This window comes from Vanacampus margaritifer, chromosome 7, assembly GCF_051991255.1.
Source record: "Vanacampus margaritifer isolate UIUO_Vmar chromosome 7, RoL_Vmar_1.0, whole genome shotgun sequence".
NCBI classification, from domain to species: Eukaryota; Metazoa; Chordata; class Actinopteri; order Syngnathiformes; family Syngnathidae; genus Vanacampus; species Vanacampus margaritifer.
Window position 1 is genome coordinate 10,133,718 of NC_135438.1, and position 24,365 is coordinate 10,158,082.

Consider the following 24,365-nt stretch of genomic DNA (forward strand, 5'->3'; position numbering starts at 1 on the left):
AATTTGTTGTGGGAGATCATAAAAGTCCTGACTTTAACCCCATGAAATACTTTTGGGATGAACCAGGACAGAATTGATAAGTCATCAGGCCCTCTCAAGAATCCCAGACACATGCCAAAAATAATGCTAGGCGTAGTATAAGTGCTTGAGATTGACTGGTTACTAATTCACGGTGTACCCTGGGTCAAAATCACCATAAAGAATCACATACCACTACAAGTATTATTTTTGTCCACTTGAGGTCGCCATCCTTAACCTTCTTCTCTACTGTATCTGTGACTGTGACTGAATGTGTGACTTGTCGGATGGATGGGCATTCAATTTGATAACTGAATAATGTTAAGTGAAGGCTTTGTGCGCATTAAACGTTACCATTAGCCACAAAAAAAGTTCAAAGGAAAACACGACTCTAAAAAGGACAAGCACTATAAAAATAAAAATAAAGATTTAGTGCTCTTATGCGCTAATTTGTGCTTCTGTTTATACTTCCTGTCACCATAATGGCCCCATTTCTTTTGTACTCGTAATATATTTTTGCTTCTTCAGGCAAGTCTGACAAACAACAGACAAAGGCTTTTATATCTCTTAGTAGGTGGTCCCCATTCATATACCTTGTCTGGAACATCGCGGAAATATTAACCCCAGAGTGAAATGCTTGCATACACAAGCTATAACATCAGTCAGTGCCTTGGTGGAATCACTTACTGTATTGCATGGCGGTTGTGGTGTAAAGTCAAAATATACACTCTTAGCTATATAAACACTTCCTGTTAGAGCCACGGCTGGTCCGTCAAGGTCAACATTACTTCCACACCCAGTTGGCTTGTTTGGTGTGAGTGAGTAAATGTGTGTGTGGCCAAAAATAAGAATCCTAGTGCTATTGTTGATGTATAAAAAAAGTAGAGCAATAAAAAAATATATAAACATGAGGTTTAATGAAGAGAGCAAGAGAAAAAAGTAGAGGCCTCCAGTTTTATACAATTGCATTCTTCTACGGAGCGGTAATGCACTTTTCTTTGTGGTTGTCAACTGTCAAAACATAAAAAGCCTTTTGCATAACAGCTCCATACGCTGGATCTGGTGGGTCGCGCTGAATTACTGTAATCCTAACAAACATTAGCTCATGCTTGGAACTGGTACACTCAATTGGGGTACAGACCTCGACCAGTGCTGAACTATCCCAAACGTTATACACCAAAAATCATGATGTTCTGGACAATGAGGTAGATTGACTGTATTGTCAAAAAAGTGAAAATCTATTCCGTTTTTTTACACTCTAAGAAAACCTAGATTTTTTTAATTTAATTATTTATTTATTTTAATAAAGATAAGATAACATGTCCTTCCTGTCCAGGATTAGATCTGTTCTATCTGTCTGTTCGACGACTCCTACTGGTGCGCCAGACAGCCTTTTCTATGTATTTGAGGCTTTGAAGTGAAGCGTCTGCATCCCCTCCGACAGGATATTAGTCTCAAACGACCTCCTAGGAGGCGTCCTCCTCAGCGAGGAGTGTTGGGAGACATTTAACATTACAAAAAACATAGTCTGGAACTGGAGGAAGTTCTGCCTAAAAAACCTCGAGTCCTTCAATGGCCTCTGATTGCAAGCATGCCAAATACAGGTCGTAAAAATTGGAACTCCACTTACATTTTGGAAGAAAACGTCATGTGTTTCAACTAGCCTCAACAAGGGGTGTTCAAAACAGGCAAGAAGAATAGACACTGGAAAGTATGCAAAATAAGCAGTCTTCCATTTGAAGTGTATCAAATCAGATATGAAAACATCCATCAATTTTCAATACTGCTTAGCTGTATTTAGAAAAAATAATAATAATCCACGCCCATCTGGGCGGTATCTACTCATCAATTTGTCAGTGGTACATGCTATGCAGGTGCTTGTCTTTCCACGACTGCCCATCTGGCTCCTTCTCCTAAGCAGGTTGTCCCCAGGGGCCTCATGTAATTTTTTATTTTTATTTTTTTCATGGATGTAGAACAAGCTTTGATCTGTAGTGGTTAGCTGTACCGATACTTTTGTCTGGACCCGTTGCATACTCGGAACTCGATCCAGTGCAGAAGCCTGCTGGTTTTTCCATCAGTTTTACTTCAACGAAAGTCATAGAAGTCGTTCCAGTGTGTGTTACAATAAAAAAGAGCCGGAGCCCGCTGACTTTTTCATTAGTTGTCTGGACGCTGAGTGACTGTTTAGCCGGTTGATTTACTGACTTAAGTATGTCAACAGACCCATTCGGTGACACTATCAAGCGCTTGAAAGGCCGGCCCTTGACCCTGTCAGACGGACACATTTTAACATGGATGAAAAACACACGTGAGAGAGTAAAAATAGGCGTGGTGCGATAACAAGATGATGAAAGGAAGAAATACGGAAAAGGGTTTTGCTATTGTTACTATTCAGGGAGTTGATCCTTAAATGCACATACAGGTTTATTGGAATGAATCTTCTGTTTGATTAGACTCGATGGCGCTTTTAGGAGGAGCAGCCGGATAAAGGGCAGGATTTCCAACTGTCAAAACACAGAGGGTGGGAAAGGAGAGCCGCTTTTATACACAAGTTAGTAGAGCTCAGAAAACAAGATGCTTGATTTCAAGTGTTTGCATGTTCTCAAAATGCGTATGTCACTTACAGCGCTTCATAACAAAGGAGTCTCTTTGAGACAAACTCATAAAAGCTTCATTGGGTTGTGTCTTCACAAACATTCCACAGGCCCTGCAGGGGACAATCCACAAACGAGTACAGCGTGTCAAGGCATGATGAAATAAATGCTGTGGGAATCGGGCCGCTTTCAAGACCGCAGCCATCATGGGAGTCCCGTTCATATCCCGCTCCCTGCATGTGTAAGGAGGCTTTTTTTTTTTTTTACAATTGATAATCGTGGCAGGAATACGTTTAGCTTGGATAGCGGACTGCTGCTCGTTCTCCGTGTTTGCTTTGGAATTGTTTCTAAGCAATTCTCTCTTCAAAACCAGTTCTGCCAGGAAAATACTGACAAAGGTTTACTTTAAAGAAAAGAATATACACGGTGCACTAGTGGTTAGCACTTCTGCCTCAACGTTCTGGGTTTCAGTGTTCGAATCTTGGCTCCGACCTGTGCTTGCTTGCATTATAGATCCGAAATGGATGGCTTGATGGGAAACACAGTTGCACAATCGCTCCCGTAACACTTCACAATGTTGTGCTGTTTTTGTGTGCACAGTGGAGATTTAATGATATCACTGTTATGTCATCGGTGTGTGGTAATATATTGACAACTTTGACACACAAATTGAGCTGTTGCATAGGAAACATCAAGTCAAAAAAATGTCAGTCAATATTTACCTCCACTAATGAGGTTTTGTTTTTAGAAGGCTTGCTCAATGGATTTTCACTAAGCCAGGTGGAGGGCTGGGGCAAAGGTCAAAGATGAAGCTTTTTTTTTTTTTGGTATAAATCGAGTTAAATGTGAGGATCCACATACATTTTTTGGTGTTTTACTTAATAGATGCCCGAATTATGAAAGACCAAGCACACCTGGTATCTTAATTACGTTGCCTTGTGCATGAATTCATATATTTTTGATTATCCTTTTATCATTTGCAAATTTGTATTGAGCAGTCAGCTGTGTGAAACAATTCCATATGTTGCTGGCCTGTTTAAATTTTTGCATCACATCACGCTATGTATTTTTAAATTTTGATTTGTTGCAATTTTTAGATTGGAAACAATTAACCCACTCCTTATTTCTTCTTTTGTTTTGTTTAGGGTTTTTTTTTGTTTTGCTGTGCTTTATCTGTTATTCATGCACCCTAATCTAGAGGGAGGGGGGGGGGTGAGAGAGAGAGAGAGAGAGAGAGAGAGAGAGAGAGAGAGAGAGAGAGAGAGAAATTGGGCTAGACCAGCCCCTTCAGCTGTTGCATGTTTGAACTGAGGTCTTACTCCCATCACACTGCAAACTTGTCAGTTTGACTCAGTTGTCGGATGCGCACGTTTGGATTCTACACTTCTCAAAAGCATCTTAGAGCAACACATTTCAAGGTAATGATTCTTTTAAGTTAATTTTCTCATGTATTAGTGTCTTAAAATTAAACTTCTTTGACAGAAGTTTGGCTTTTTTTTTTTTTTTTTAAATGTCTCACGTTTGGTCAATATTTGTTTAACTTAATGCTCACTACTATAAACAGTATTCCGCTAAATGCGATTCAGAAAGAAACTGCTGGAATTTCCTTTAATTGCCCTCAAATGTATGCTGGGCTTAATTTGTTATCATAAGCGAAACGTGTGATGCAGTTCTCACATCCTTGATTGAGTAATTGAGTAATTTAATTTAGTGGACAATTTAATGCTTGTGAATTTGACATTAACTTCCCATTGGGTCTGTAAAAATAACACGGCAATTAAATCAATTAAATGTGTGAGCTGTCCCCAGACAGTAAATGTTAACATATGACGTGAATTAAAAAAAAAAACTCACAAAGGAGCGCAGATCTAATTACCTCTGATTTGACTTTAATTTCACGGCTTACAACAATTCAAGCACAAATATGTGACAAATTCATGCTAATAGTTTGCGTATGTGCTTCGGCATTGATGGTTAAAGCAGATTTACAATATGCGTTACTTCAAACACACCTCATCTATACGATAAAAGTTGGATGTGGATGGCGGGGCTAATGCAGCTGCATTCCTTCAAATTGAGTGCACATGTTGTCTGAAACGATGTAGAGCCGTGTGACTAACGTGTTCTTTAAGTGACACTGAGACGTGAGACTAAACATTTGGGTGACATTTTAAGAAGAAGAACTATTTAAGGTAGCATTTAGCAACCTTACCTGAGCCGAGACACATATTTTAATTTCGATCACACTGTCCAACAAAAATGTCCCAAAGAGTGGATATACATGTTAGTTATTTACATTCTAACATCTAGTGGGAGAGCATTTAATTGTTCGGGTTGTCACTATATGTAACAGGTATAAATAGTTGAACAAAGATACATAATAATTTCTGGTTCCATTAAGAGAAACTGGGTAATAAATGTGCCACAGTACAGTGGCATATTGAATATCAGATGTCCCCAACCCTGGTCCTCAGGGACCGGTATGCAGCCTGTTTTCCATGCCTCCCACAGCCAACACAGGTGGAGATCGTTATCAGCCTTCTCCAGAGATTGCTGATTAGTTGATGATATGAATCACCTGTGTTGGCTGTGGGAGACATGGAAAACAGGCTGGATACCGGTCCCTGAGGACCAGGGTTGGGGACCTCTGCTGTATATGACATGGCAAGACTATAATATAAAATGGATAAAAAAATGTTTATATTGCATTGTTTCAATCATTTCTATTATTTTTACCAAATTCAGCATTTTCAGTAATCCTATTTTTCATCTTTCCCCCTACAGTGACTTGGACAAAACAGAGCTCAATAGCTCCCTCTTGTGGTAAAACTGAAAATAGCTTGGATTAAAAAAAAAAAAATGTTTTAAAGATATGAATATTATTTCATCCCCCAGAGTGTTGAAGGGCTATTTTCCATAATGCCGGCCAAAATCATGTCAACTGAAATGACTTTATAGCCGCTCAGCTCAAGCAAAAGCACCATAAACTATGGAGGCTTCAAGTCCTGCCCACGCTGGGACTTCCCCAACTGCGTCCACCGTGCAGCCATCCTCCACCACCCTCTCTTCTTATGGCTACCTTCAGTTCTTTTGGCATTACCAGGACAAGTCCGTCATCATGGAGCATTACAACTACACGGGCAAGCTGCAGGGCGACCGTTACCGTGACGGCCTCCGACCCGAGGGCATCGCCTTCCTGGTGGTGTGTCTGCTCATCGTGTTGGAGAACGCCGTGGTTCTGCTGGCTATCTGGAGGAACAAGAAGTTCCACTTGCCCATGTATTACCTCCTGGGAAACCTGACTCTGTCGGACCTCCTGGCCGGGATTACCTACATGGCGAACATCATCATGTCCGGGCCGAAGACTTTGCAGCTGACGCCGTTGCTGTGGTTCCTCCGAGAGGGAGGAGTTTTCATCACCCTGGCCGCTTCCGTCATCAGTTTGCTGGCCATTGCGATTGAACGCCACGTAACCATGGTGACGATGAGGCCGTACCACGGGGCAAAGCGGGGGCGGATGTTGGCGCTGATTTGCGCCAGCTGGGCCCTCGCCGCCTTTTTGGGCGTCCTCCCAATCCTGGGCTGGAACTGCATCCACAGACTGGACCAGTGCTCCACCGTGCTTCCTCTTTACGCCAAGAGCTACATCCTATGCTGCGTGTCGGTCTTTAGCGCCGTCCTCCTCGCCATCGTGGTCCTCTACGCCCGAGTTTTCCGTATCGTCCGCACCAATACGCAGCGCCAGCGGGTGGGATTGTCCAGCAGCATGAGGAAGGGCTTGGCCAGGAAGTCCCAAAAGTACATCGCCCTCCTCAAGACGGTCACCATCGTGTTGGGCGTCTTCATCGCCTGTTGGTTGCCGCTCTTTCTGCTCCTCCTCCTGGATTTCTTCTGCCCGACACGCAGCTGCCGCCTCCTCTTCAAGGCCGATTACTTCCTGGGAGTCGCCATGGTCAACTCGCTCCTCAACCCGATCATCTACACCCTGACCAGTAAGGACATGAGGAGGGCCATTTTGAGGCTGCTCTGCCGGCCGTGTCTCATGACCCGGGACGGCCAGGTGAAGAAGATCGGCATGCCGTTTCTGGAGTGCAGCTTCAGTAAGACGGAGGTGCCCTCCCAGAAGTTGGAGGCGGGGATGGAGACAACCATCTCCTCTGGGAACATCGTCACCAACCCGTCGCCTATCAGGACTCTCTATCCTAAACTCTTCAAGCCTTAAAGACGTGTCGTCTTGGCTCGCACTTAACAGAAGACATGTAGCACAACTTTTGGAGGATAAATATTCCTTTTTCACTGACCCTTTCTGGCAAAAGCAGATACACGCTCTCTGGTCTCATCTCTTATTGGTCCATTCTTACCAGCTGTTACAGCAGAGCTTTGTTGTTGGTTAGGATGTCATGTTCTCACTGATTCGTTCAATTGGTTTTTAGACAGACAACCATTTTGATACGGGAAACTGAACACCAGGTTCTGCGGTTTGTGAGTCGAATCTTGACTCTGGCCTGGATTTCCTTCAGTTTATTCCTTCCACATTCCAAAACATGTCCATGACAACCCAAACGTTTTCTTTACAATATTATGTTGTATGGGCTCCCACTTGTCTAAAGACGGCATTCTGATTAATATTGTGTTTGCGGAATATGAATTAAGCAGCAAATTACACCCGTTTTTAGCCGAGTCAAGGGCGGCCATTTTGTCACTTGCTGTCGACTGAAAATAAAAACACAGATCAGGTAACGGCCAATCCCAGCTCAGCTTGTGAACTTCACATGACCAAACTCAGAAAACAGGGGAACCGGGGGTGGCCATTTTGGTTTGTACTAACACTTGCTGTTCACTAAAAATGACATTACAGTTACTTAAGCCTCAGGTAACGGCCAATCCCAGCTCAGCTTGTGAACATCACATGACCAAACTCAGAAAACAGGAGAAACGGGGGTGGCCATTTTGGTTTGTACTAACACTTGCTGTTCACTAAAAATGACATCACAGTTACTTAAGCCTCAGGTAACGGCCAATCCCAGCTCAGCTTGTGAACGTCACATGACCAAACTCAGAAAACAGGGGAACCGTGGGTGGCCATTTTGGTTTGTACTAACACTTGCTGTTCACTAAAAATGACATCACAGTTACTTAAGCCTCAGGTAACGGCCAATCCCAGCTCAGCTTGTGAACATCACATGACCAAACTCTGGCCGTTAGCTGAGGTCTGAGCAACTGTGACATCATTTTCAATCGACAGCAAATGATAGTAAAAGCCAAAATGGCCGCTCCCGTTTCACCTGTTTTCTGAGTTTGGTCACATGATGTTCACAGGCTGAGCTGTGATTGGCTGTTACCTGAGCCCTGAGCATCTGTGATGTCATTTTCAGTTAACAGCAAATGACAAAATGGCCGCCACCTGTGTGGATAAAAACGGGCGGATTTTGCTTTTTAATTCATAGTCCACAAATGTAATATTAATCCGAATGTCATGTTTAGACTAGTGGTGCATACAACATACCTGTACTGAAAATAATTTTTGGGGGGTTGGCTTTACACCCCAGAAGTAGATCTGACTTGAGGCGAGCTGGGACTGTGCAGTGGAAAAGGATGACTAGAACCAGAAAAAAAAAAGATGTGTGCAGTGAATGAAAAATGGAAGCATCCTACCTAAACACAAAGCTATAGAACATAAAATATTCCTGTTGAAGACTAATTCTTCCTGGTTCACTCGTAGACAACCATGACATGAACTTACACGGAGAGACAACAAGGCCACTCAAATGTGAACAAGGCATCTCTTGTCAACTAATTTGCACTGAGATATCAGAGAGAATGGAGTAATTGGCTTGCACTCCTGTGGTTCTGTGGTTTGAATCCAAGCCTGGAAGGAGGACACTTTGATGAAACCAATGACTGACTCATGTAAAATATTCTTTTTGAGTGGCTTTCTTCAACCTCTTGGGTGTGGTTTCTCGTTAAATTAGCGCAGATATACACACAATGTTGTACATTGCAAACACATGGATTTCGCTGGATCGAAGGCCTTAGGTGTGACGTTATAGTATACTTAAGAGACAGTTTACTGTGTTGGTAATGCAAAGCAAGAATGAACAGGAAAGCAAAACACGTCAAATTGACCACAGAACGCGTCAAGGCATTGTGTGGGAGAGAGAAATGAGGAGAAACTGTTTTGAAATGAGAGTGCAGTCATCGTGTACCCAGTGGAAAATGTGCTGGTTTTGGTGTTAAATGTCACCCCGACTGTAAAGCTCAGCCACATAAGCACAATGTTGTATTTAGATACACTGACAGACCCGACACATCGTTTCTGTTATCTAATGTTTAGCATTACACTTTTGTACAAATGTTTTTTGTCCTCTGCCAGGACCTTAAATGACAAATGATGCAGTGTTGTTGTTTTGTACTGTAATTCATCTTGTGAAAGTTTTTTCTGAAAACTTTTGGTACTTGTTGTATAGTAAATTATATACGTTTTGTAACAGTGTCTGCTATTGATATCTTTTTTTTTTTTTAATAAAGGACTTAGAATGTTTCTGGAGTTGGGTTTATTTTGACTTTGTCTTAAATTGTGCATGATGCCATTTTGGAGAACAAATAGCACGACAGGAAGTGAGCCCCCTCGTCTCACATCTGGTAAGGGCATTGACCTATATTATACATATACCATTTAAGCTGACTACAAAAGAGAGAGACCTTATAGGTCTAATATGGGACACACCCAATTTTAAAAATGACAAAACACAAAATATCTGTTAAATTAACTCATTCACTGCCATTGACGGCTATAGACGTCATAAATTCATTTGAACTATTTCTATTAGTTTAACATTTTTTTCCACTTTTGTTAACAGGAGTATGAAAACCTATAATTGTTGGGGGTACATTTAGAACAGATATAAAATGTGTGATTAATTGTGAGTTAACTAGTGAAGTCATGCAATTAATTACAATTAAAAAATGGAATCACCAGATACCCCTAATTTTTTTAATAATCTTTTATTTTTTTAAATAAATAAATAAAATAATTGTAATTATTTTTTTCAAATCTTTAATAATAATCCTTTTTTTTTTTAAGAAAAGATTATTAAAAAATTAGGGTCGTCAGGCGATTACCATTTTTAATCGTAATTAATCGCATGACTTCACAAGTTAACTCACAATTAATCACAAATTTTATATCTGTTCTAATACAATAAAAAAATATAGGTTTTCATACTCTTGTTAACAAAAGTGGGAAAAATATTAATAGAAATAGAAATAGTTTAAAAAATATATATGCCTATATCCGTAAATGGCAGTGAATGAGTTAATATTAATCTATATTGTTATTTTTTGTTGTTCTTGTTGTTTACATCATTGCAATGCTCAAAGCATGGCAGTACAGAAAATGGCTGGATGGATGTCCATGCCCAAAGTCATATTTGCACAAATATGCATTTGCTTCATACCAAAAACTATAGGGTCAGCACAGTGAAGAACCGCTTTTTCTATTTGCTCATGTACTTTTAAAAGATCACAGTGGACATCTATCAGTATCTTATTTTAAAATAAGATCATTTTAAATGCACACAAATTTCCACAGCCACTTGGAAATCTTGATCTCCTCAATTTGAATCATTACATCATACGTACCAAAGCAGGAACTGTTCAGAAAGCAGGTGCGGTGATCACTATCATGTAAATGTAAACATATAACAAATGCAACTTGTTGAACAAAAACATTTTCAGTTGATGTATTCTCTAAGTTTTACACTGCAAAAAGCCTCCTCATGGGCTATCCAGCATGTATTTTGCATCTTGCCCAATGTCACCTGGGATCGGCTCCAGCGCACCCACAACCCTAATCAGGACAAGTGCTATAGAAAATGAATGGATAAATAAAGGCTACAGGCAGCATTAAAGTTCATGGTGCGCATCCTTTAGTGACATCACCCCCCCCCCCCAAAAAAAAAAAAGACAGACTTGAATAAATGAGCCCACATGGGTTTGGGGGTTCCTTTGATTGTATTTGCACATGTTGTTCCAGATGCTGGAGTTATCCGCTGATGAGCCATCTTTTAACAGACACTTCTTCTCTTCTTTATGATGAATTCACTCACGCAAGAAACTAAACATACAGAGGTCATAAAGTCATATTTACACGAGACTTTTGCAGCCCTCTGGAGCAATTATTCAGCAACATGACTTTTAGAACAAAAAATATAACGGCAAGTCTATCTCAGAGCGGCCTTAGAATAATGTTTTGGAGAAATGCGTCTGCAAGGACCTATTTAGGCAACTGGGATCAATTGAGTGGAACGAAAGACAGACTTGGGCAGTCGAGTGAGTAAGGAATTTCAAGGAAAGGCCTATTGAAGACTTGTCAGGTCACATCATTGCTTTGTTTCGATTCAAATTACATTTTGGAAGTCATGTGTTTAATCAGTAGTGAGTCCTGGCAATGAGGCTAATGCAATGGTTTGGAAAGCTAAAAAAATATTTGAAAGATGAAATGACAAGCTCAATCAGTTCATTTCACGTAACGTTTGTGTAGGGATTGAAAGGAACTTGACTCGCCCTGGCTTGCTGCATGCATCTCGCCAGTCTCTCATCTCCAGTGTTGCCTTTTCTTGCCACCTTGTGGTTGTAAGTGGAATAGACAGTTTTGCATACTTTAACCTTTAGGGGGGCATTCTTCATGCGAAGGCCCACCAAACGACTATTAAAGTAAAACAATCATTAATTAGTCAAATCCACAAAACATCTCAGAGTTTCTCAAGTGGACGTCACATTCACAAGCCATAACTTTACACAGTACGTCCATTTTCCATTACGCTTGTACTCATTTGTGTTCAGATGTGCTGAAGTCTATCTCAGCAACCACACTATTTTAACAATGTTTATACTGTAACTGTGGTTGGCAACGAACAGCTGCAATAATCAGCCTAAAATGTCAATCAATCCAAAATGACATCAAAACAGCAGTCATGTGCTTTTTTTTTCTTAGTCTTATTCTTTTTTCCCTTTTTTTGGGGGGTTCTCTGGCTTCCTCCCAAAATCAGGGGTCACCAACATGGTGACCACAGGCAGGTCGTGACCACAGGCAGGTCATCTCCAAGGTCTACGTGAATAGCTTGTGGGCATGTTTTAAAAAATAACTCACCTATAATGGGCCATTGTGATTTCCTACGAGTGATGTAGAAATCTATCTATCTATCGATCGATCTATCTATCTTAAATGTGCCGGTAGCTGTCAATTTCAATGTCACTTAAAAAAAAAAAAAAAATTAAAATAACAATATATAATTCAAGTTTGTAATTGTCGAGGTTGTCATACTGAACATTTCCCTGGTCGGTGAGTTTGAATGAGCTGGCGGTAGTCCGGTACTGTACTTTCACTCTGACACAATCCTTTCTCAATAAAATCTCCCATTGACTTGACCACCGTTACGTGTCAACTAAGGTCACGGCGGGACACTCTTATTGTGAAGGGGAGGGGAGGCCCTCGTACAATGCTTAGTCATGGTGAGTTACCGCTTCGCTCTCCCGCCCCCTCCTCCTCCTCCTCTCCCCTCCACCTCGCTACTCCCTCCCCCTTCTTATGTGGCGCACAGTTTATCATGGAAGAACTCGGCTACGCGACGTGAGTATTTTTTCTGACAGATTTGAGCTCAAGTGTGACTTTAATGTGGATATTATCAGAAGCGAGCAGCGGTTTATACTACCAGAACACGGCTAGTTTCACCCGGCTTGGCGTGTTTTGTTCTCGAAGCGGTTCAATGCCGCTAGCTACCGTCTGTTGTTGTTATTATCAGAAGGTAGCTCGTTCACTTGATTCAAATGAACAGCCTTACTTGGCTTGCTTGCTCAGGAACAAGTTGGAGACTTCCGTAGCGCTACATAAAGGCTTTTATGAATTTAGCTTAATTTCGGTGTATCTTTATTTTCAGCGCTTTACCGCTGGCGTTTACGAGCAAAACAAGCGTCAAAATGCAGCATGTGGATGGGGAACGGGTTAAAAATATAAATAAAGCAGAACAAGAGATGAATGGTGTGTATCGAGTAGGCGGCGGTTCCATTCTTTGTAAATTCATTATGTAAGATCTGGCTTCACTTGTGGGTCATATTTTGGTACATTGAGTTCCACTGTGAAGAGTTCAGGATGAGTCACCCAGTAACTCCTTGCCAACATGCCAGTGGACCGAACGTACTCCGGTTTAGTGGCTTGTCCTCCTTTGCCTGCTTACAGTCAGCGCTTCTAACACCAATCATTGCATATTTGTCAGGAAACCTGTACAAGTTATTGTGTAAGCAGGGCTGAGGGTTCAGAAATTGGGAGTCACAAACTGGGTTGAGCTTGTGCAGTACATCAAGGGTTCTTGAAATACTCAAAATTGAATCCGCTCGTAAAGTACAGGCGGCAGACCACATTTTATTTATGGTTTCCGATCCTAGTTATGAAAATAATAATAAATGCAGAAGAGCTGTCAGAATTAATCGATTAATCAACAAGTATTCAATTATCAAATTGACCGACAGCAATTTTAATAATCAAATAATCATCTTTTAATTTAAAATGTCCAAATCCTCTGATTTCAACATATCAACAGTAATTGTTCACTGATTTCTGTAGTCCTTCATGAAAGAAAATAAGACATTTGCAAACATCTGTTTTTACTTTGGAAAACAATGACCGAACCGGTAACACAGTGCAACATAAATCCCCCCCTTTAAAAATAAAATAAAAAATACTATACAAATACAAAGTGTGAAATAAACACCAATCACTGGTTAACAAACGATAATCTCTAATCAGGGAAAATATTAGGGCTGCGAATCTTTGACTGTCTCACGATTCGATTCAGATTTTTGGGTCTGCGATTCGATTCAGAATCGATTAACGATTCAGAACGATTCTACATAAAAAAAATATTTGATTGACAATGATTTCTGCTTCAATTTATAAATATGCAAAGAATTGTCATGATCTACTCCAGTCTGACTTGCTAATGCTAATTAGCGCGCTACTCGTGGCACTTTTATCGCTCAAAACAACGACTATTCATACAAAACGCTTCAGGAATGTATACAGAGAAGCATCTTAACATCCTACACTGCAAAAAAAAAAAAAAACTTTTATTGGAATAACTTGATCATGACTTTTTGCTTCTATGTGGCTACACCATAACGATGTATCAGAACGAGCGGAACCACACTGCCCCTAAGTGGCCAAATCATGTACAACATGAACAGTGCTCCCAATAAAGGCACACACAAACAAGGGCAAGACCGTATAAAATAAATTAAATGAAATCGTTTTTGGGACATTTAAAATCGATTCTGAATCATACAAAATGAGAATCATGATTCTTATGAGAATCGATTTTTGGGGGCACACCCCTAGAAAATATGCTTTTGTAATACACCTAATGCAAAATTAAAATCAATCAGATTAGTTGATTAATCGATTGATTAATCAATTCCACAAATATTCAATAGTGACAGCTCTAAAATGCATTGTTCCAAAATTTGGGACACAAGACAAAATGACATGATAAAAAAAAGGCATTGCACTGGACAGAGCTCTCCACCATTCTGTATTTACCAGGTTGGTTGAAACTACTTGAAATAGCCAGAAATGAATGCAGTATTTTCAACAATAGAACTGTTATCTTAAAATAAAAATACAAGAGCCCGCCCGCGCATGTTTCAGTAGTATCACATTACATCCTCCTCGTTATGAGTAAAGTGCGGACTTTCCCTTCATACTTCTTTATGTCACAAACTTTTCTGTAGCTGAGCAACCAGTGCCCAACGTGGACGCGCTTGTGCCGCTGTCGTCCTTGTGCCGTCCTATGACCGGTCTCGCTGTGAATGCCACAAAAGCAAGTACAGTATAAAAAGGGCTTAAGACAGTCATTGCTAACCGTTGTGGAAATGATCCAAATTTACTTCATTGGGTGCCACTCGCGCTCAGTGTTTATCCCCGTTGAATAATCAGTTTTTGGTCTAAGTGAATCATCTTTCATTCAGGCAAATGGCCCAATCAGATCACACGTTTAATTGCCATACATCAAACTGTATTAAATTTCTGCATGACATATTAAAAAAATGTTTAGGTCTCCTTAAACAATGAACACATTTTTTATGCACGTTCAGTTCACTGTGAACCACAGAGAAGGTGTCGGTCTGTATCAGGAACTAGTTGTGGGTGCAGAAACCAGCCAAACCGCACCGTGCCAAGCTGGAACTGTACAGTACGATAACTTCGTGAAAGAGTGCAATTTCAGGCTGAAGAGCGACGTATGCCAAACAGTACATCACAGTGGCAGCGTGTTTCATATGACTGTGAATGTGACTGTTTGATTAAGATTACCCGACCTTAGCAGTTTCGCCATTTGTCAAACATGGGAGCAGCCAACAGCGTTTCCAAAGAAGAGGTAGGTCTCGGGTGTAAGTTTTTTGTTTTTCGTTTTATCAAACCTGAGACGGTTTGGCTTCTTTGGCATTCTTGTGGGGTACCTCATTGACATTTGACCCAAGTAGTTCCCCCAACGTGAGGTTTAAACTCACAGCCTTGTGATTCCGAGTCTCATGCTCGGCCGACTGAGCTCTGCGGGCAACTGACCTGGCAGCAGTGGGATTTAAGCACATGCCTCCATATAAAGCCCAAAGATCCATTTTGGTAGGAAGGACCTTCTTCGTTGGGCCTCACATTTGATATATATATATATATTTTTAATTTCATCTTGTGCGAGCTACTGTTGTTGTGTAATCAATTAAACCTCCTGACTGTGAACAAAAAAAAAGTTTATCTTGCTCAACCAACTGCTAATATAAAATAATTGTACACAAGTCAAACTGTGGAATGTTTGCTATTAGTATTTTCATTGTTTCAGACAAGGAAAAGTAAAACACTGAGTCATGCTGAAACTTCATTTCAGTCACACCCAATGTTTTAACTTCCAAAGCATGCATACATTACAGTACGTGGCTGCTGAGTTACAACTTAAGGCTGCGTTTTCTCTTTTGGTGCTCAGTAGAAGAACAAAAAAAAAAAAACTACATGCATGCATTTTTGTTTCTTATATTAGTAAACGATAAAATGGTGTCCAAATGGATTGGACACCGTTTGGAATGTATTGGGTTCAAAATGCTAATGCCGTCTGCTGAGATGTCACAAAAGGCTTCTAAAAAGTATGCATTGTACACACATGGCATAAACGGTCTATCTGTGAATTGTGATCCATTTTCAAGCTGGTGTGTCCGTGTCGTGTTCACACTCGTACCCGAGTTCACTTACAAAGCAGGCTGAGAGCAGTCGCACACCCAAGTGCAGACGAGATTGTGATTGAATGAAGTTTTTTCGTAAGTAAGCCACCTCCTCTCTCACATCAAATCGTCGATCGCTGCCACCATGTCGCTTATTCGTTTCATTGTTGCAGCTTATTCTTGTCCTTGTTCCCGAAGACTGTAAAAACCCGTTTTGCTTGGTCACAAGTGCGTAGGTTTTCTATTCTCACCCGAGTCACCCTACACTAGAAGAAGTTTATTATCTGTGCTGCGATGACTTCAAGTGGCACGAGCGCCGCGATAAGAAGGAAGTGTTGATTACATTTATCTGCACTCAGAATAACTTGAATGTTGACAACATAAGACGGTGTTTATTAGTGTTCGAGTGGGTCCGCACCGGGATGTATTTGGACAGCGTATTAAGTGTATTGCGTATCTGATGTCACTTTCTTCCCTCTCTTTTCAGGTGTTAGTTGAGCCAAGTGCTTCCTAGTGCAAACAAGCTACACAGCTGGACGGATATAACGAGGAACGCTACCAAATTGCTTCTCCTGGACTTTGATTTCAGAAAGTTATTCCTACACCTTCTTGGACACGACTGCTTCTGTGAAGGGAAATAAGTTTTTTTTTTCCCCACACACTATTACTTAATTTTTTTGCTGATATTCATATTTTTTGGGCGCGCTGATTGAAGACATCCCACCAAACCGGTTAAATGGGCTCTCAAGAACGACAAGAGCGTCATTTTACAAGCGTTGGACTGCATTCTCTTTTCCCATCAGACGTAAAGAACTTATGGCACAAATAGTTTAAAGTGATTATTGTTGAAGCTGTTGAAGTTTTCTGCCCCATTTTTCTCGCTGGTCAATGGAATTCTCAAGTTTGATGATGTTGGAACTGAATCACGTAGCAGTCCAAGCAACTGTGAGGTCTCCAGTAAGTCCGCAATGAGTCACAAAGCTTGACACAGGTACTGAACTCGAAATAGGAGTCATTGTATCTGCATAAGTTTGACTCGACGGCAGCCAAAGCACAGGACACACCCAATTTCACCCACGCTCGCCCAGTGGTGTCATGACAGCGCCAAAGGTTTCTTGTGCGAGAGACTGAGGAGGAGGAGACAAGGGAGGAGATGTCAGAGTACCTGACAGAATGCAAAGCGCTGGTGACTCCGTCCACGCACAACGGCCACCGCGTCTTCAGCTACACGCTCGAGAGCCACACGGCCGCCGCCTTCGCCATCATGAACGAGCTGCGTCTGGGGCGCCAGCTGTGCGACGTGACGCTGCGCGTGCGCTACCGGGACCTGGAGGCCGTGGACTTCGTGGCGCACAAGGTGGTGCTGGCGTCGTCGTCGCCCGTCTTCAGGGCCATGTTCACCAACGGCCTGAAGGAATGCGGCATGGAGCTGGTGCCCATCGAGGGCATCCACCCCAAGGTGAGACACCGCCACCCTAACTCATTCACTGCCATTGACGGCTATAGACGTCAAAAATTCATTTGAACTATTTCTATTAGTTAAACATTTTTTTCCACTTTTGTTAACTAGAGTATGAAAACTTAGAAAACTTTTTTTTGTACATTTAGAACAGATATAACATTTGTGATTAATCGTGAGTTTTTAATTCCGATTAAAAAATGTAATCACCTGACACCCCTAATTTTTAATAATCTTTTATTTTTTTTAAATAAAATAATTGTAATTATTTTTTCCAATTTTTAATAATCTTTTGTTTTGTTTTTAAGAAAAGAGTATTAAAAATGAGGGGCGTCAGGCGATGACCATTTTTAATCGTAATTAATCGCATGACTTCACTAGTTAACTCACGATTAATCACAAATTTTATATCTGTTCTAATACAATAAAAAAATGTAGGTTTTCATACTCTTGTTAACAAAAGTGGGAAAAATTTTAAACTAATAGGAATAGTTAAAATTATTTTTGGACGTCTATAACCGTAATGGCAGTGAATGAGTTAATTGGCTTGATGTTTGATTTGACGCGTGACATGTTGGATGGTGAGGTCACATTGATGATAATTCATTTTTCTGAAAATGGATGGATGGATTTGTGGTTTATCAGGATCTGACTTTTGACAATGAACAATATTAAATTCTTGTTTTATAAAAGCAGCAGTCCCCAAACTTTTTAATGCCACTACTGTTTTTATGCGAAGATCTGTTTTGATGGACTGGCCGAGAAACAAAAACCAAAACACATTATAAATTCCTTCCTTCCTGCCCACCACTTTAAACAATGGTTAACTTCTTTTTGCATTTGTGTAACAGTGTTAAAAGGTTACTGACAACACCACATGTACAGTTAAAAAAAAGGTTTTATGATGGTGACAGCTCAACTCTGTTATCACGAGTGCCATGTGGTGAAATGAAATGAAAAGCACACACATTGTTTACCAAATGGTTAATATTGTGATGCTCAGTCTCATGGGATTTGCCATTATTGTTTGAAATCCACCATTGTGTTTGATTTATATTTTGTGATTTTTTTTTTTTGAACAAACACAAATGACTTACAGTTAGGGAACGGCGGCGCCGATATTCAGCATTTTGACAAATATCAACCATTTTGAAGAATCATACGGCCGATAATTGATCCATTTAAAAATTGTTAACTTAGGGAAGTAATTATTTAGATTTTCAGAGATGCTGCTGACCCTGGGAACTCTCTGCACCTTCTGTTTTTGTTTGAAATAAACACTACGATAAGTGATATTTTAACACTTCAGATATTTTGAAATTGTGGAGAACTTTATTTACTGTAGAAAACAATAGGGAGCTATTTTAACTTTTGAAGACACACTACTGCCCCTGGGAGAGCCCTGAACTTTTTGTTAGATATATTTTTGTATTAAAAAAAACAGAACATAGAAAAAAAACAGACTGGTAATACAATGTGTTTTGTTTTGTTTTTTAAACATTTTTTAAACAAAGATGCATATTGACTAAGATATATATTTTTTAGCTACAATATTTTATGGAACCTAAAAGTTATTCAAACATATGCTTAAAATTTAAAAAAAAATTAAGAGTGTAGTTTTTTTCAAATTTTAATGCCAACATTTTTAGTGAAAATTAATATTATTGACTTTCAATGACTACTATTAATCAATATCTGTATCTGCCCTGAAAAAAAAACCCATATGGGTCTATCTCTACTTAACAGTGATGATTGCCTTTTAATAATCCGCCACGTTGTGTCTTTCCGCTTGCCCAGGTGATGAACCGACTGATCGAGTTTGCCTACACAGCCAGTATCTCTGTCGGCGAGAAGTGCGTGATCCACATCATGAACGGCGCCGTCATGTACCAGATAGATAGCGTGGTCAAGGCCTGCTGTGACTTCCTGGTGCAGCAACTCGACCCCAGCAACGCCATCGGCATCGCCAGTTTTGCCGAGCAGATCGGCTGCACGGAGCTCCACCAGAAGGCTCGGGAATACATCTACATGAACTTCAGCCAGGTACGCGCCTCAGACAAATATTTTGATTTTGAATTTGCTGAATGAGTCCAAAGTCGGTTACATCGTGCTCTTTTCCCAGGTGGCGACCCAGGAGGAGTTTTTCAACTTGTCCCACTGCCAGCTGGTGACCCTCATCAGCCGCGACGAGCTTAACGTGCGCTGCGAGTCCGAAGTCTTCCGGGCGTGCGAGGCCTGGGTGCGCTACGACCGAGAGAACCGGCGGCCGTACGTCCAGGCCTTGCTCCACGCCGTCCGCTGCCATTCCCTCACCCCCAACTTCCTGCAGGCGCAGCTCCAGTCTCTAGACTGGGCCCCCCAGTGTAAGGACTACCTTGCGCAAATCTTCCAGGACCTCACCCTGCACAAGCCCACCAAAGTCAATTCTTGCCGAACACCCAAGGTGCCGCAGCTCATCTACACGGCCGGGGGCTACTTCCAGCAGTCCCTCAGCTACCTGGAGGCGTATAATCCCGGCACGGGGTCCTGGATCAGGCTAGCGGACCTGCAGGTGCCTCGCAGTGGCCTGGCGGCCTGCGTCATCAGCGGGCTTTTCTACGCCGTGGGCGGGAGAAACAACGCCCCCGACGGCAACATGGACTCAAATTCACTGGATTGCTACAACCCCATGAACAACTGCTGGTTGCCATGCGCGCCCATGAGCGTGTCCAGAAACCGAATCGGCGTGGGAGTCATCGACTGCATGATATATGCGGTGGGTGGATCGCACGGGTGCATTCACCACAACAGTGTGGAAAGGTGAGTGAACGGTGCTCATATAGTCGTATAGTATCAAAACACAGGGAAAGTCACTTCCACTCCCAAGAAAACCAATATAAATCGATGTTGGCAGGACTACTGGGGGGGTCTCGAGCACACTTGTTTCTCCGTTTTTCACATCACAGTTTACGAGTCTGAATTTGGATTATGCGCCTCATCAAAACACATTGAATATCAAAACTGCGAATCGCAGATTTTTTCTTTTTTCTTCTTTTTTTTCCCCGAGAGAGCTCCGTATTGCTCATTCGGTAATTTAATTAATTAATTTATTTTTATTTTATTTTGTATGTGGGTGAGAATGGCAAATTTCTAAGACTGAGCGTCGACTGGCTAGCCAGTGCAGCTAAACTCGCTGTGGCGTCGGTAATCATCGTCTCCATGGCGGCGAATAAGGTCCACTTCTAACAAGTGTTCTTCTCACAAAGGGATGATGATGAGGGAAGGCAGAGAAGCTATGCTAATTGCTCAAATAATCCAAGATTGACGTGTAATCTGGCTGGAACCGCGTGAAAGTGGAGCGAACTTTGAACAGCTAAATAGCAGACAAATTAATAATTGTCCTGACTCCGGCGAACAGAAACGGAAAGCGGAAAATTCATTATGTTTGATTACGGCCTACGTCAGCCGGGTGGAGTTGACTATAAGATTAAAAGTATGTTAATAGTATAAAATATTTATCATATCAGTTATGTTGTTTGTTTTCACAATAGCCTTTTGACTTTTGGGGTCTATGCAAAAAAAAAAATCGCAAAATTACATTACAGTCAGTAGATCCTTTTTTTTTTTAATTCAATTTAGCTTTGCTAAAAGAACATACAATCCATTCAGGAATACTAAATTCAAGCTGAAATGTATCGTTGTGTCTGAAATCGCCCCATTGAAATTGTTTCTGGACATGAAAATACAGTTTGCTGATATGCACAATATAAATTTAAGAAAGAAGATGGAAATAAAAACTGTTGATTATCAGGAACTTCTCCGCAAAAAAAAAAGAAGTTATTTCAAGAATTGTAAAGGGGCAAGTACTTGTATTTCAAGGAGGCAGTGTTTTAATTTTCATGGCCAAATGAATTCACTTTTTGGGAGCGTCAACGTGGACAAATTATTATTGCAATTCTTTTTATTTTTAGCCACCAATACAATTCCCACTGATGAGCATGTGTGTCGATCAGAGCAGGACCTATGAGACCGTATTAAGCATCCTTTATAAAAAAAAAATAATAATAATAATTCCAGGATGCTTTGGTTTTTGGTTAGAAAGGAGTCGGACCAATTTGGGCAAATTCCAGGGCTGATGCTTTGACATTTTTGTCCAAATAAAGTCTGATCGATAGCAAGAACATATTGATTTTTATGTGCTATGTAATGTGAGCCAATCATCACTTCAAAGTTTGATCATTTCAAAAACTTCCCATTTAAAATGAGTGTGCAAGAGCCTATTTATTATTTCTTGTTAACTGACAATCCGAAAAAAAAAAATCATGCTTTTCAGATTAAAAGAAAAAACGTTTTTGACAATGTGATTTATGAATTAACAGCAACTGCAATTACTTTGCAGTCAATGAGAGTTGCTCCTTCTGTCGTAGGTACGATCCAGAAAGGGACCAGTGGCAGCTGGTGGCGCCCATGTTGACGCGGCGCATCGGGGTGGGCGTGGCCGTCATCAACAGGCTCCTGTACGCCGTGGGCGGCTTTGACGGGACCAGCCGGCTCAGCTCGTGCGAGTGCTACAACCCGGAGCAGGACGAGTGGAAGACCATGGCCTCCATGAACACCATGCGCTCCGGAGCGGGTGAGTAGCAAGCGCAACATTGGGAAAAAGACTTGAATTGAGCCGCGTGTACCTTCGTCAGGCGTTTGCGCGCTGGGCAATCACATCTTCGTGATGGGCGGGTACGACGGCACAAACCAGCTGAACACGGTGGAGCGCTACAACGTGGAAACGGACACGTGGAGCTGTGCTGCCTCTATGAGGCACCGACGCAGTGCTCTGGGAGTCACTGCTTTACACGGACGCATTTACGTTTTGGGTGAGGAGCCGCGCACGCGCAAAACCGTCGCCCTCGTGCCGCACCACGGCATATTCTTAACGCCGCTTCCGTGTCGACAGGCGGCTACGACGGCAGCACCTTCCTCGACAGCGTGGAGTGCTACGACCCCGAGAAGGACACTTGGTCGGAGGTCACGCACATGACGTCGGGGCGCAGCGGCGTGGGCGTGGCCGTCACCATGGAGCCCTGCCAGAAAGATCTGCCTCAGAGTCCCACGGCCGAACGGCAGCGCGACGAAGCTTCGCAACACAATCGGCAACACAGCACACTGTAAACAACCCCCCCACCCCCGCCCGACCCCCTTTCACTTTGAATCTGGAGCTAACACCAAATCAGTATTATAACTTGAAAGGTCAGCGGCAGTATAATCAATGGCGACCTTCTTTGGATCCTGACGTGTGTTATGCCAAACCCAGCCAGACCTCAGTCCGTCTCTGTGCTCACTTTTGAGATCCTCGAGTAAAAGCTCGTCTCCCAGATTGGACTGAAAAGGGCTGCACGCGTGCACTGGTCCGCCAGGGGATCTTTATTTCTAGCTAAAAGGGGGTGTATTAAAAAGGTAAAGTGTCATTTTAGGGGGGAAATATTGTTTATATCATCTCATTCAAAGTCACCTTGTTTGTGTCTTTGGCGCTGTTCAAGTAGAAGCAGCAAATACGAACGCAATTAATTTGGTCATCAGCACTAACATCAACATGGAATAAATGTAAGGTTAAAACGTAATCAAATGTAAGTTATCTGTCATAAATGTAGCCTTGGAATTGAGGCAGAGCATCTAAATCGGGAGGGGGGAACCTTTTTCCTATTGGGGGCCATTTCACTTTTTTGCAAGTCCTCAGTTTAGTTTAGTTTCAACATTTAACTGGACAAATATTATTACAAGAATGTGGGGGTTAAATTTTTTGGGGCTTTATCTTATTATTATTATTATTTTTGGACTGATCCTCATAGGTCTTGTTGTGGCCCAAGCACAGTAATATATATATATATATATATATATATATTACAGGCGTAGGATTATCTTTTTCTGTATTTAGTCCCTGGTTAAACTTCAACTTTAATTTCATATTAATGGAAAAATGCACACACAAAAAACAAATAAATTGGAAGATTTTTTTGTAAACCTATTTTTTTCCTTTGAAATATTTGAATTTCTCATCATGACATGTTTTTCTAAAAAAAAAAAATACACATTTCTATGGCATTAAGGTGTTCACATGACAGTTACCGGAATGTTTAACTGCCAGTTAGCATCATTAGTGGGCCCTGGAAAGAAAGAAAAACCTGTTCTACAAGATTTCTAATTGTGTTACATTTAGTGCACACAAAAAACATTTGCATCATTCCACATCGTGTATTCAACGTGAGTACGTGCAATAAACAGCAAAGTGCTCTAAGGTCTAATTTTGGTACAAGATGAGCCCCACCATGTTAAAGCAGGTAAAACCTGGTCTTTGATGTAAGTGCCAAGACAAGAATTGTGAATTCAAGAAAACATTTAATACTGTAGCTTTTCAAACATCTTACTTGATTGTTTGATTTGTCTTTGATTTAAAAACACAAATTTCTCACTGGAAACTAGTTTTTCTTCTTCTTCCGCCAGACCTCAAAAACAAAAGTGACCATGTTTGTCCAAAGCGTTCCAACAATTGAACACTAAGGACAAATACAAAAAAAAAATCTGTTTGTAACAGCCGTTTAAGCTACAAATGTTTCTACATGATGTTTTGTACATTGATATTCAAATAATTCTTGTACAGAATTGAAGCGCTCAGCTTTTTATTTATTAGTTAATTTGCTTTTCATGTTCCTCTGAACTGACAACACTTTTGTATTGAAACGGGCTGCTCTTGTGTTTTTTGTTTTTTTTGTTTTGAGCAACAAGCATGTGTTGTAGTTGAGTCCAAATGCCTGTTAATGGGGAAAGTGTTTGTAAAGAATTCAGTTCACTTTGAAAGGGATTTTATTGTTCATCTATAGCTGGGTTGGAAATTTAAAATCTGCTTTGTACATTTTTCCAACAGAAACCTGTACAATAATTGTATAGTAAAATATGTTTGTTGTATTGTGTGGTGCCATGTTGTCATGCGGAAATTGAATTTGTCATTGCACGTCACGACTCACAAGTACAGCAGTGAAATTAATTTTAAGAGTTTTGAC

General features: G+C 41.1%; 2 protein-coding genes and 1 long non-coding RNA gene across 5 annotated transcripts in view; 2 read left to right on the top strand and 1 right to left on the bottom strand.

Moving 5' to 3' along the window:
- The window catches only part of s1pr5b (sphingosine-1-phosphate receptor 5b), a 70,092-nt gene extending 60,739 nt beyond the window's left edge, over positions 1–9,353 (top strand). For 2 of the 3 annotated variants that reach the window (XM_077571617.1, XM_077571616.1), the window contains one exon: positions 5,400–9,353. In XM_077571617.1, the coding sequence (XP_077427743.1) occupies positions 5,605–6,837 (1,233 nt within the window). In that variant the 5' untranslated portion in view covers positions 5,400–5,604 and the 3' untranslated portion in view covers positions 6,838–9,353. Of the gene's footprint in view, positions 1–3,883; positions 4,034–5,399 lie in introns of those variants that run through there. The other variant, XM_077571618.1, reaches the window with a different exon arrangement.
- On the bottom strand, positions 1,986–10,476 carry LOC144055555 (uncharacterized). The gene is made up of 3 exons (XR_013294902.1): positions 10,257–10,476; positions 2,646–2,728; positions 1,986–2,525 (listed from the first exon to the last, which is right to left on the bottom strand). It is a non-coding gene; the product is annotated as an uncharacterized LOC144055555 (long non-coding RNA).
- Positions 10,477–12,127: 1,651 nt separating this feature from the next.
- Positions 12,128–24,270, top strand: keap1b (kelch-like ECH-associated protein 1b). Its single transcript, XM_077570239.1, has 7 exons — positions 12,128–12,246; positions 16,363–17,334; positions 19,132–19,377; positions 19,457–20,133; positions 21,741–21,946; positions 22,008–22,184; positions 22,265–24,270. The coding sequence occupies exons 2-7, from the start codon at positions 17,029–17,031 to the stop codon at positions 22,477–22,479; spliced, it is 1,827 nt and encodes a 608-aa protein (XP_077426365.1). The 5' UTR covers positions 12,128–12,246; positions 16,363–17,028; the 3' UTR covers positions 22,480–24,270.
- The last annotated feature ends 95 nt before the right edge of the window (positions 24,271–24,365 follow it).

Excerpts from the sequence above, each read along its gene's own strand:
- keap1b (XM_077570239.1), top strand. The coding sequence starts at position 17,029 with ATGTCAGAGTACCTGACAGAATGCAAAGCGCTGGTGACTCCGTCCACG. Across the intron at positions 20,134-21,740 it reads CACCACAACAGTGTGGAAAG|GTACGATCCAGAAAGGGACC; the intron begins GTGAGTGAACGG and ends CTTCTGTCGTAG. Across the intron at positions 22,185-22,264 it reads CGGACGCATTTACGTTTTGG|GCGGCTACGACGGCAGCACC; the intron begins GTGAGGAGCCGC and ends CCGTGTCGACAG.